The sequence below is a fragment of the Muscardinus avellanarius genome, assembly GCF_963383645.1.
Source record: "Muscardinus avellanarius genome assembly, chromosome: 9".
Taxonomy (NCBI): domain Eukaryota; kingdom Metazoa; phylum Chordata; class Mammalia; order Rodentia; family Gliridae; genus Muscardinus; species Muscardinus avellanarius.
The window spans coordinates 83721913-83734709 of NC_137795.1; the positions used below are offsets into that span (position 1 = coordinate 83721913).

The following is a 12797-nucleotide window of genomic DNA, read 5'->3' on the forward strand; positions in this document are numbered from 1 at the left end:
AGGCAAGAAAGTGGCTTCTCCCCTAGAGCTTCCAGAGGGAGAACATCCACTCACCCCTTGACTTTATCCCAATGAAACTGACTTAAGATCTCTGGCCTCCAGAACTGCAAGAGAGATATGTGTTGCCACTAAGTCTGTGATTAATGGTTACAAGAGCCATAGAAAAGGAATACAGGTTCCTGGAGCACTCTCCGTTCTCTTCCTTGTTTCTATAGAAGGCATAGTCCCACCAGACTTCAGCTCCAGTTCATTTGTGGGAAAAGCACCTCTCTTAGAAGGTGGATGGTGTCCAACCCTGCTCTTCCATAATTGCTGCTGACATAAGCCTGTTATCCAGTGATGACACCTTCACTTAGAAGAAAAGTCAGGAAGCAAAGGACAGAGAGACCCTTCAGCTGCACTGAACAGCTACTCTAGTCTCCCAGTGCTCTCCCCTAGTTTTAAACATTACTTTTGAGTTAATGGCCAGGAGTTTCTAATTCTTTTTTTTTGGAGTCAGACCTACATTCACTTTAGACTCTGCAACTTATCAGCCATGTAACCTTCACAGAAGTTCCCTGAGTTTTAGTTTTCCATCTCTAAAAAAAAAAATTAATACCTATGTCAAAGATTTCTATATAGATTGAATGATAATGTAGAGAAAACATCTTGTAAAAGTAGTACGAAATACGAGGGGCTAACTAAATTAGCCATTGTGATTGTCATCAGCATCATCATTATTATCAATAATTATTTAAATTTTAGCCTTATTTCCCTAAATCAAGCTTTGATGAGTTATTTGAATACACCTTACTTTTGGAATGTATTCACTATAAATAGATTTTTAAAAATAATTTTGAAATGCAATTTTTTTCTCTAGAAACTTTCTGTAGTATCTTTAGAAGTCAGTACCAAAATCTCTTTAAAAATAATGTTTTTATCCTTTTATTGGTGCATTGTAATTAGACATCATAGTGAGGTTCAAACTAATACAAATGTACATGCACACAGCACTTAGTGTAATGCCAAAATATTTTAAGCTAAAATACGAGGATATGTTCTATTCTACAGAAATATATGTAGTTAACTATATTAGTCTGGTTTACTAGTTACAAAGACTACATCCAAGCATAACTCAAAATTAACAAACCTTAAGTGGACCTTCTCAGTATTATCAACAACAGAAAAATAAACCTAACATCATGAGAATTACCTAAATGCATACAATACTCAGAAAACATTTTCTGTCTTCTTATTCTATGCATTCTCTTTGAGCATCTATTTTTTTCAGTCTCATCTCTACTCCCCATACATAATCTACTTCCAGCCACTCAAAACTTTTCCAAAGCTCCAGGTTTTCTCACCTCTTTGGGCCTTAGAATAATTATTATCACTTTTATTAACTAAAATATTCTAGAATCTCCCAGTTCCTTCCTCTCTATTCTCATAGATTTTTGTGTATATTTCCATTAAAGTATAACACATTATGTGGTAATTCTTTCTTAAGGGTCTATAAACAACCTGAGAATAGAATCTTATTTCATGTTTCTTTGTATCTAGAACAAAATATGTCTCCAATAAAAAACATGTTAAATAAGTGAATGCATAGACACAATAGAATGCTAAAATATTAAATATCAAGAAATTTAGCTAAAGGAATCAAAGATTTGGTTGAATATACGCTAAAACTAGAGAAGTCTTGATAAATTTATTAACCTGCAAACTTACCTGCATAACTTATCTGCAGGGCATAAGGTGGTATACCTAATAATTCCGAAAAATGATCCTTGAGATATTTTAAAATGGTATCAACTTTAAAAGGCATTATAATTTCCTGGCCCACAGGATTAAGTACAACTTTCACTGCAGATAAAAAGAGAAAAGAAATAATTATAGTCAAACATAGCAAAGTTCAGCAACCTACACTCCGCAGACAGAGAATGATGGGCCAAATTTTAATCACATAGAATACAGTTTGCTTCTACCATGTTTTCCCACCACACCCCACCAACATATAAGAAGACACTAACATTGAGTTGTAACCTTTTGCTTTGAAAATTATTCACAGTCTCCCAAACCTCCACAAATGTTTAACACCTGGTATCTATTATTCAGATGTGAGCATAGGAAACCCTCATAAAATCAAGCATGTTTGTGTAGTAAGTGTGGGAAAGGGAGACCTTGAAATATAGAAGGTGCCCTGGAACTTAGAAAGGAACTGTAACTCCCCACTCAAACTAATTTTCACGAAAATCAACATTGTATGAATCACACTCCTTCCTACAGAATTGGAAATCAAGATGTCTATATGGTAAAAATAAAAAATAAAATTATTATCTGTCCATAAATTATAATGAGAAATATTATAAGTTGATGTGAGGTGAACTTTTTGACATCTATAGACTTTAAATTTTAATAGAGATTATGAAATAAGTAAAAATGTAGCATTGAATGCATATTATAAGCCAAAAACTCTTGCATATTTCTAGATGTTAAACATAAAAGTTTTCATAAAGTTAAATGACATCAATATTCTCATGAAAAATTTAACTAGGCTTAATAATATTCAGCTTCAACCAAGCATAGTGATGGATGCCTATAATTTCAGTACTTGGGAAGCTGAGAAAGGAAGATCACATGTTCAATGCTGTTTCTAAACAAAAAATAAAAGAAGGGTAGGGTTATAGCTTAGAGCTAGAATGCTCCTGGTTCAATCCCCAGTACAAAAAAGAAAGGAAAAAATAATACTGAGGTTCTTTTAGCTTGTTAAAATTTGTTCTATATGAACAAAGAGAACATTTTAGATGTTAATAAGTTATTGAATTGTCCAAAGGCTGTTTTAATTGTTTCATTGATACAAAGAGCTATGATTAATATTTCTTTAAACTTTCATAGTAGTGACTAAAGCTTTGGGGAGGGGGAGTATGTTAAGAGGCTTGTGAAGCTCAGTAAGTATAGGACCAAAACAAGTTTTTTAAAAGTCTCCGTATGTTTAAGTTACAACACCAGAGAATTATCAAAATATCCAACTGTGTAATTCAAATTTACATTGAATAATGAAACCTAGAGATATCCAAATATGTCAGGCATGGTTGGGCAAAGTGGTTTTCTTTCTTCCTTTTCATTCTTTATTTGTATATGGCAGTAAACTACCCTATCGTATTCAAAGGCTATATTTTATGAGCCAAACCAAGCCAATGCTATCCATCTATCTTTTCCACCCTACTGTTGAAAAATCTCCAAGCTCCTGAAGAAGGAAATTAAGCAGCTAATGGTTTTCTGCTGTGACCACCTTCTTGCTGCATCCCCTGCTCTGTTATCAAGAATGTTATAATAGCCCCTATATGTCATCAATATTGTTTTGTTTATGCCTTTAAAACTGAGCTACAGTGAAAGACAACAATGACTTTTTTTTCCAAAGATAACAAATTGGTCAATGCTAAGCAGACTACAGAAATATGTAAATGCAGCCTGATACATGGAATCAATGCTGAATATAAAACTAGAGAACCTGGTCATAAGTTCCTAGCCCACCTCCTTCTAACTATATATGACAATTCCACTTTAGCACACAATAGAATTTAAAACATACTCAAGAATGTGTCTAATATTTCTCAAAGTCCTTAAACACTTTTAAAACTTAGTTTCTTTGAAAAATATGAATATAAAATTAAAACTGAATGATGCTCATTTATTGAAGAAGAATTGATACTGAAGAATAGAGAAGCCTTCACACTTCGGGAATATTCAAGTGGTATAAATGTGGAAGTTTGGAGGATAAGGGAAACTATTATTAAATGTAAAGCAAATCTTCAAACAAAAATAAAAGTAAAACAAGAAAAATGAATTATTCTTAGAAATTAGAAAATGAAATATCCTATCTTTTCTAGGTGATACCTGTTGCTGCAGAATCTCTCACTGATGTTTTTAAAGACTCCTTTGTAGCTTTGATTTTATCCAGAAAGGCCAGGGTATCATCCTGTGAAGTCGGTTGGATTGACTGCTTTCCTGGATGCATTTTATCATATTTTTGAGTACCAGAAGCTTTTCCGGGAGACAGAGTCTCTTCCAAGAGTTGTTCGGCATTGTTTAACTGGACGTCTACAGTATCATCTAAAGTATAAAGGGCACCTTGCTCCTCGGGTGTTTCTCGATTCCTACTATAGCCTTCTAGTTCCAATTCATGCTCTTCATACTCTTCAAATATTTCAGACTCTTGATAGTCTTCTGAAGGGAGTGGGATATTGACAGTGTCAAAAGCATGTTCACTGTCTTTTGGGGAATCAATGTCATGATCACTATCAACTTGTCCCTCTTGATTGGACATTTTCCTAAATTAAGAAAAATAAACACATTTACTACTTGCTTAAGAATGTCTACACCAAATATCAAATTCATTGCTGGTATAGAAGGATATTCATAATGTACTAGAATGGTGCTTATTGTGTTTTCAAATGTTGACTGTCTTACAATGACAGGCATCAGGTTAAAAATGGGTAATTTTTTCTTTTTTTGTGGTATTTAGGATTGAACCCAGGAGCATTCTACCTCTGAGGTACCCCAGCCCTGTCTTTTATTCATAATTTGAGACAGGGTCTCACTAAGTTTCAGAGGGCCTCAGCAAAGTGGCTGAGGCTGGCCATGAACTTGCAATCCTCCTGTTTCAGCCTTCCTACTACTAAGCACTGGGGTGACAGGTGTGCACCCCCACACCCAGCTCAAGGGTGAATTTTTAATAAAAACATGACAAAAGTTATAACTGAGTGACAAAAATAACGACAAAACAAAAAATTTGAAAGTAATATTCCATAAAGAACATGTGGAGAAATACTTTTAATATATTTTGTCATTTTTTCTTATTTAATAAAGAATATCTAGTGAAAAAAGAACTTTTTAATTACTTTTTTTCTGAGTGACAAGAAAAAGTGATATAGGATCTATGCTTCTGGCATTACAGATGATTAGGGATATCAAGGAACCAGCCAACCCACCTACAGAAGCTGGCAGACAGTTATGGAGTTAAGGCAGGTGGTCCTGAGGCTGCATTTCTGTCACAACAACAGAATGAAGATTAAACCTGGGAACAACAGTGAGGTAGGAAAGTTCTTTCTGGGGTTCTGAGTACAAATCACTGTCAAGAAAAGAAAATAATTCTTAGTGAATATCTACTAGAAGCCATTTTTAATGAAACAATATATAATGATTGAACTTATTTATTTATTTGGTGGTACTGGGGTTTCTGGAAACCCTTCCACCTCCGCTACACTCCCAGACCTATTTTACACTTTTTTAAAATTAATAAACAGGGTCTCTTAAGCCAGCGCAGCTGGCTTCGAACCTGCACGATCCTCCTGTCTCCGCCTCCCAAGCATGGGGATTACAAGCATGTGCCACCACACCCGGCCAATATAATGATTGAACTTAAAGAGAAAGCTATAAATTGTTAGAGATATTTGAAGAAAGAATTAGTAAACTGGAGGATAAAACATATTAAATGCTGCAAAGAGTTAAGGATATAAAAATATACCAGATTAAGAGCCACAAATATAAGAAAAAGAAAGCTTAGCATATGCATTTGCTAAGTATATTTTTTTCAGTGACCTAACAATGATTTTGTGTTGTTAAAACAAAACCAATAAAGAATATGCAACAGAGGCTGCATGTAGCCTGTGAAACCTAAAAGTGGCCTGTAACATTCTTTTCAGAAAGTATGTTAGTTCCTGATTTAGCATATATGAAGTTAGTGCCCAAAAGGTAAAAACAGAACGATGGAGATGGACTTTAAAAGATAATCACCGAGAACCGTTCAAAACAAAAAATATTAACCCATAAATCCAGAAAGCATAACAAATCTATATCTAATAGACGAAATAGTTCATAGCCACATACATTGTAATAAAATTAAATAATAACCAATAAAGAGAAGATCCTGAAAGCAAACAATAATAAAAGACATATCATCTACTGCTTTAAGTCATTTTAATTTAAGTTAATACAAAAACGTAAAATAACTATGGACTTCTCATCAGAAAGATAGAAGCAAAGGCAAAAATGTAGTAATTAAAAACAAAGCTAAGCCAGGCATGGTGGCACACACTTGTAATCCCCGTGCTTGGGAGGTGGAGATAGGAGGATTGCGCTGGTTCAAAGCCAGCCTCGCTGGTTTAAGAGATTAAGGATTAAGAGACCCTGTTTCTGAATAAAAAATATAAAATGGGTCTGGGAGCATAGCCCAGAGGTAGAAGGGTTTCCAGGAACCCCAGTACCACCAAAAAAAAAAAAATAGAAAGAAAAGAAAAGCTAAGCCAGGCATAGTGAATAGTGGTACACACTCATAAACCCAGCATTTGGGAGGCTGAGATAGGAGGATCACAGTTTGCGGACACCCTCAGCTACTACTTATTGAGGCTCTGTGCACAGCTCAGTGAAACCCTGTTTCAAAATAAAGAATAAAAAATCAGACTGGGGGTGTAGCTTGGAGGTGGAATGGCCGTGGGTTCCATCTCTGGACCACAAAAAAAAGCTAATCACCAAAATAAAATTATGCATGCAGAAAAATTATCTTTTTTGTGATACTGGGGTTCCTGGAAACCCTTCTACCTTCAGGCTACACTCCCAGACCTATATATATTTTTAATTTGGAAACAGGGTCTCTTAAGCCAACGAGGCTGGTTTCGAACCTGCTCTATCCTCCTGTCTCCGCCTCCCAAGCGCGGGGATTACAAGCATGCACCACCACACCTGGCTAGAAAAATTTTCCTTTAAAGAAAGTGGAAACATCTTCAAATAAGTTACTATCAGTATATCTGCTCTAAAGGACATATTTGAAAAAGAAAACAATTGGAAAGGAAATCTAGAATCCAAACTGAAAGGGCAAAGAGATAAAACCACAAACATGTAGGTAAATCCAAACATATATTGTCAAGACAAAATAATGGTAGAAAATAAAAATAGTAGAAAATAATATGTAATTATAAAGAAAAAGATCAGACTAATCTGTTCTCAAGTCCCTCTACTATTTACAAAATTTAACTATGTACTTGAGATTTAACTAAGCATATTAGTATGGTTAGTTAAATATGCATCGTTAAATCTCAAAAACAACCAGCAAAAGAACAGAATTTTTTTTTAATTTCAAAATAACAAAGAGGAGGAAAAGGTGAAATGAGAAAAAAATCTTAACAAAAAGTCAATTCTTTAAAAGTTCAAAAAGCTACATTAGGCTCTCACCAAAACATCCTCATTTTTGTGTACCAGGGAAATTCAATTGATCATAAGAAATTACTCTGGACAATTATACATCAACAAATTGGGTAACCTGAAAGGAATGAATACATTTCTATAAACATACAACCTACTAAGACTTAATCATGAAGAAATAGGAAACCTGAATAGACTAATTATAAGAAAATTGAATCTGTAATAAATTCCTTCAACAAAGAAAACCCCCTGACCAAAGACCCTCATAGAGAATTCTTCTACTAAATACTCAAAGAATGAATGCCAATATACTCTTCCAGAAAACTGAAGTGGAGGGAGTACTGACAAACTAATTTTAAGAGACCAGCATTATCCTGACAACCAAGCAAGACAAGGAAAGTATAGGAAAAGATTATAAGCCAATCTCCTAGAATATAAATACAAAAATCCTTAACAAAGTACAGGTTGAGCATCTCCAACCCAAAAATTTAAAATTGAAATGTAAAAGTTCCTAAACCTTAAAATTCAAGTTTTAGATATAGGAGAATTTCAGATTTTGGATTTTTGGATTAAGGTAAAGGCTACTGGTAAAGTCTGTGCACATGTTCCAACATCTAAAGAACTCTGAAATTTGAAACATTTCTGGTCCCAAGAATTTTGTAAACTGTATACTCAGCACATGTTAGCAAAACAAATTCAACAGCATATTCACCATGATTATTTCTGGAAGGCAAGGATAGTTTAACACATACAAATCAAGTAAGTGTTATGTGCATTTATTAACATATTAAGAGAAAGAAGAATACAAACCATATGATCACCACATTACATACATAAAAACATTTTAAACACCTTAACATCTTTTTATGATTAAAATGTCTCAATAAGTTGGGCATAAAAGGAACATATCTCAATAAGATGAAGGTCACCTATGAAACACCCAGTGGTAAACAGATGAAAGTTTTTCTGACCTCACGTTGTTACCGGTTTCGTCTTCTTCCATGTATGGTTTATTTCTACCTTGAGGCTTTTGCATTTTCTATTTTCAAAAATGTGTTACTACAGATCTTTATGACAAACTCCTTCTAATTTTCCATGACTCAACTCAAATGCAGTTTCTTTAGGAATGCTAGATAACTACATCCCATTCTCTCCATTTTATTCATAGATCCAACCATTGTTTTAAAACATGGTTTCTTCATTCACCTACCTGCTTATTGTCTGAAATCCCCTAGTAGAATATGGCTTACAGAGAGAAGAAATCTTTTTGTTTTATCAATGCTGCTCCTCCACATATGGAAATGGACCTGGCAATTTGTATAAGTTCAAAAAACCTCAACTATCAAAGTCAAGACATGAGTAAATAAATCCAGAATGCAAAGATCACTATTATAAAAAACTATATATTTGCCATATTAAGTGAACTAAAAGTTAAGATCATATATACAAAATCAATGCATATTTCTAATTTTAAAAAATGTTCTTATAATAAAATCAGGCTTTCTTTTTCTGATAAAGAATATAAACTTACATTTAATTAAACACTAGAAACATTCTCATTAAAATTAAGAACAATTATTATTGCTACTATTAAAAATTAAGGAAAAAACAAAGGAAGTATAAGTATTTGAAGGTATCAATAAAATTATATCATTTATACAGATATATTTCAATTGATAGGGACTTCCACTATTAAAGAAAATCCTCAGAAATAAAAATAAATATGTTGATCCACTTTTTCCATCTATGCTATCAGCATCTATTTAAAAAGTGTTGGCTATAACTGAATTTATCCATTTCTTAAACAAATTCCTATTGGGGACCCACTAATTTTCAGTAGCTCATTCAGCTGTGTCTCAAAATTCACAAGTGAACAAAATCAATTTTTAAAAACAATCCCTGCAGTAATAAGATATTATATTCCAGTGAGGACAACAGACAAGAAGCAACAAAATTAGTAAAACATATATTGAGTCAGATAAGCACAACTGCTAGGAAAATAATAAAGTACAGAAGGTGCAGAACAAGTAAGTCGGTATCAGGAGAGGGTAGAGAAGAATAGAGTGGAGGGTTCTGCTGCAGCAAATGTGGAAGAATGTCTTATTGGAGAAATGGCATTTGAGCAAGGAGCTAATGTGAAAATATAAGCCAGATGTGCGAGAAAATGGGGAAATAAGAAAAAGCAAATACCTAAGCAGTAGCTGCTCACCTTATGTGGCTGGAGAGCAGTGGAGAGCTAACGGAATATCCGAATTGGAAGTCAGAGAGGAGGTGTGGCGAGAGGGCACCAGATCACATGGGGCCTTGCAGACCCCTATAAAGACAAGGCATTGGCTTTGACTCAGCACAGCCTGCAGAAGGCTTTGAGGAAAGCAGTATGGTCTTACAGTTTAACAGATCACTCAGGCTTCTGGTTTGCCAAAGAGATTATGGGAGGCAAAGGAGTAGGAAGCTAGCAGACAATTAGGAGTCTATTGGGATCTGTTACAATATCCCTGATATGAGATATGACATAGACCTGATAGTGGGGAAGATGTCAAGAAGTGATCAGATTCTGTATATATTTGAAAGATAGATGTGAAAGGATTTGATAATGAGCCACCTGTAGCATATGAGGTAAAGGAAGGAACCAAGGATAATGCTAATATTTTTAGTCTGAGCAATGGCAAGGATAGAGTTGCATTTGTATAAATAAGGAAAATTGGAAATAATGCAGGGTTGGGGTGTGAGTTAAATTATACTTTGATTTGGGACATGCTGAATTTGAGATACCCATTGGACAGTCAATGGAGGGTCGGTAGTTTGGAGTTCTGGGAAGAAGCTGGCTTAGAAATAGAAACTAGAACATTAGAAGTCAGAGTCAGATGGTATTTAAGGCATGAGACCTGCATCATCAATACAGTGGCAAATAGCAGCTACCGTAGAACGGTGCATTTGATGGGTGTTGGATAAATCAACACCCCTCCACCTTGTCAATGAAACTGCTTCTGTGTTCTAGTAGTTGTAGTTTGTGATGTTTGTATTCATCTCACTACTAGTATAGTATGTTAAATGTCCTAGATGACTCCCCTCTGTGCAGGATATTGCCTCACAAGAATGATGATGCTGATTCCACTTCTTTGTCACATGTTGTTTCTATGCATGATATGATAGTACCTAAGATTCACAGGAGGTTCTTAATCAATTATATGAGTAAGTTACATAATTATATAAAATGTTTACAAGCCAGGTACCCAGGTGCACATCTGTAACCCCAGTACTGGGAAGGCTGAGGCAGGAGGATCACAGGCTCACAGCCACCAGCCTCAGCAACATATTGAGACCCTCAGCGACTTTTCAAGACCCTGTTTCAAAATAAAAAAAAAAATAAAGAGGGCTGAGGGTGCAGCTCGGAGATAGAATGCCACTGGATTCAATCCCCAATATGCTCCCCTCAAAAGTTTATGTTTATTGTTTTTAAGGAGAGTGGTTAGTAATTATCTTTATAATAATCAGCAGTAATAAGAAGCAACTCTTCAACTTTAAAATGGAAATTTTCAAGGCTTCAACTCCTAAAAGTATGGAGATTATAGACCAGAAAGGACCGCACTACCATCTAGCACAGCAGTTCTCGGCAGGGTCAACACTGGAGCCAGACTGTCTGGTTTTGGATCCTGACTAAGCAACTTCTGCTGAGACAAGCAATCTGACAAGGGCCCTGAGTATCCCAACGTGTTCTCTCTGCATATTGCTTACTCAGGACACTGTCCAGGTTGTGTTTGCAACAAGAAGTTTGAGAGAACGCCTTCTTTCAAACAACAAGCAGGCTTTCCTTGGTCTACTATAAAGCAGTAAAATCCGACAGGTTGACATCCATTTAGGCCTACTGCTATGGTATGGATACTGTTTCAGCGTGTCCCACAAGGGTTTGTGAGTTGAGAGCTCCGTCCTCAAAGTGTTGTCATGGGGAAGTGGTAGACCTTAAGAGGTAGAGCCCAGTGGGAAGTCATTGGGGGGCTCTGTCCTCAGGAGGGACCCTGAGCTAGTCCTGCAGAGAAGCCTCCTCATACTCTGGCTTCTGGTCTGGTGCTGTGATCCTTCTCTGCCACACATTCGCCCACCATTATGATGCCATCCAACGAGAGGTGATGCAGCCAGGTACGTCCTTGCCAGACCTGCACTGTGCTGTGGACTTTTAGCCTTCAAAACTGTGAGTGAAACAGCCCTCTTTTCTCTGTAAGTTACTCAATAGCAGGCATTTAATTATAGGAACAAAAAAAAGGAGCAACATATTCATACATGTCATCCCTGTAAGATTTGGGGGCCATGGGAAATTAGTACAAACTTGAAGCACTGGCCATTTATTGATCTCTTCCCAACACCTAAAAGATGGTGATGGGCAAACTTACTAGCTTGCAAGTAGGGCAGAATCCAAACCCCTCACAGTTCTGCATACTAACTGTGTGTAACTTTAAGGTACAGAGGTGTCTTAACCTAAGACTCATTTTCCTCACTTGTGCAATGGGGACATTAATAGTTTGAACACCAAAGTGTTTGTTTGTTTGTTTGTTTGTTTGTTTGTTTGTTTGTTTTTACAGTACTGAGGATTGAACCGAGGCGCATTCTACCTCTACACTATACCCCCAGCCCTATTTTTATTCTTTATTTTGAGATAGAGTCTCACTAAGGTACAGAGGGCCTCACTAAGTAGCTGAGGCTGGTCACGAATTTGTGATCTTCCAGTGTCAGCCTCCCAAGAACTGGGATTACAAGAGTATGCCACTAGGCCCCACTGAACACCAAAGAATTTTTAAAGGATTAAATAATACACACACACACACACACACACACACACACACACACACACACTATATATATATATATATATATATATATATATATATATATACATATATATATATATATAATCATATTTAGCAAGTAGTTTCTGGCACACAGAAACTACTTAATAAATGTTAACTAATTACTAATAAACTATTTCTAGAATTTTCAAGAGACTAGTGATAATTACACATTAGTACTGTCTCAGAGGTATTGTATAATTATTCACTTTACTCAGTAGGAAAAATACTTTCAAAAATAAAGCATAAGACTTCCGGGAAGATGGCGACCGAGAAAAGCGGGGCTTAAGAGTCCCGCTAACAACCAATCTCCATTACCACAAAAAGGGCGCCTTTCATAGCCAGAAAACACCATCACCAGAAAAACAAAAAAAACCACCAGGCTCCAGAGAGAAAGCGGACTGAGAACAGAGCTCAGGGCCACAGAGGAGACACACGCGCCCGAGGACACGGCAGCAGCGCCATACTGCCGGCGGCAGCGGCGAACTCAGCGGACGGCTACAGCAAGCCGAGGTGAGCCCATGCGGAACAGCCAGGCGGGATCTTTCGGCGCAGACAGCATTTAAAGCTCCCAGTGGCTGAGCTCAGCACACGCTGCAGGGATTCAGAGTGGAAATCAAAACCAGAGAAGAAAAAATACGCCAGCCTCATGGCCGAGGGCGTGGCAGAGGCGCCATATTGCCACCGGCGGCGGCAGCAGCAGTGAATTCACCGAGTCCAGTACAGCTACATCTACGTACTCAAGAACAGTGAGTCAAATTGCGGGCCACAGAGGAG

The 12797-nt window shown here is 36.4% G+C and overlaps 1 protein-coding gene across 1 annotated transcript in view; it reads right to left on the reverse strand.

Moving 5' to 3' along the window:
* Positions 1-4306, reverse strand: part of IQUB (IQ motif and ubiquitin domain containing) — a gene marked incomplete at both ends in the record, with an annotated part of 57436 nt that extends 53130 nt beyond the window's left edge. The window contains 2 exons of the mRNA XM_080701216.1: positions 1708-1842; positions 3877-4306. Coding sequence (XP_080557342.1) covers positions 1708-1842; positions 3877-4306 — 565 coding nt within the window. The remainder of the gene's footprint in view (positions 1-1707; positions 1843-3876) is intronic.
* Between the last annotated feature and the right edge of the window lie 8491 nt (positions 4307-12797).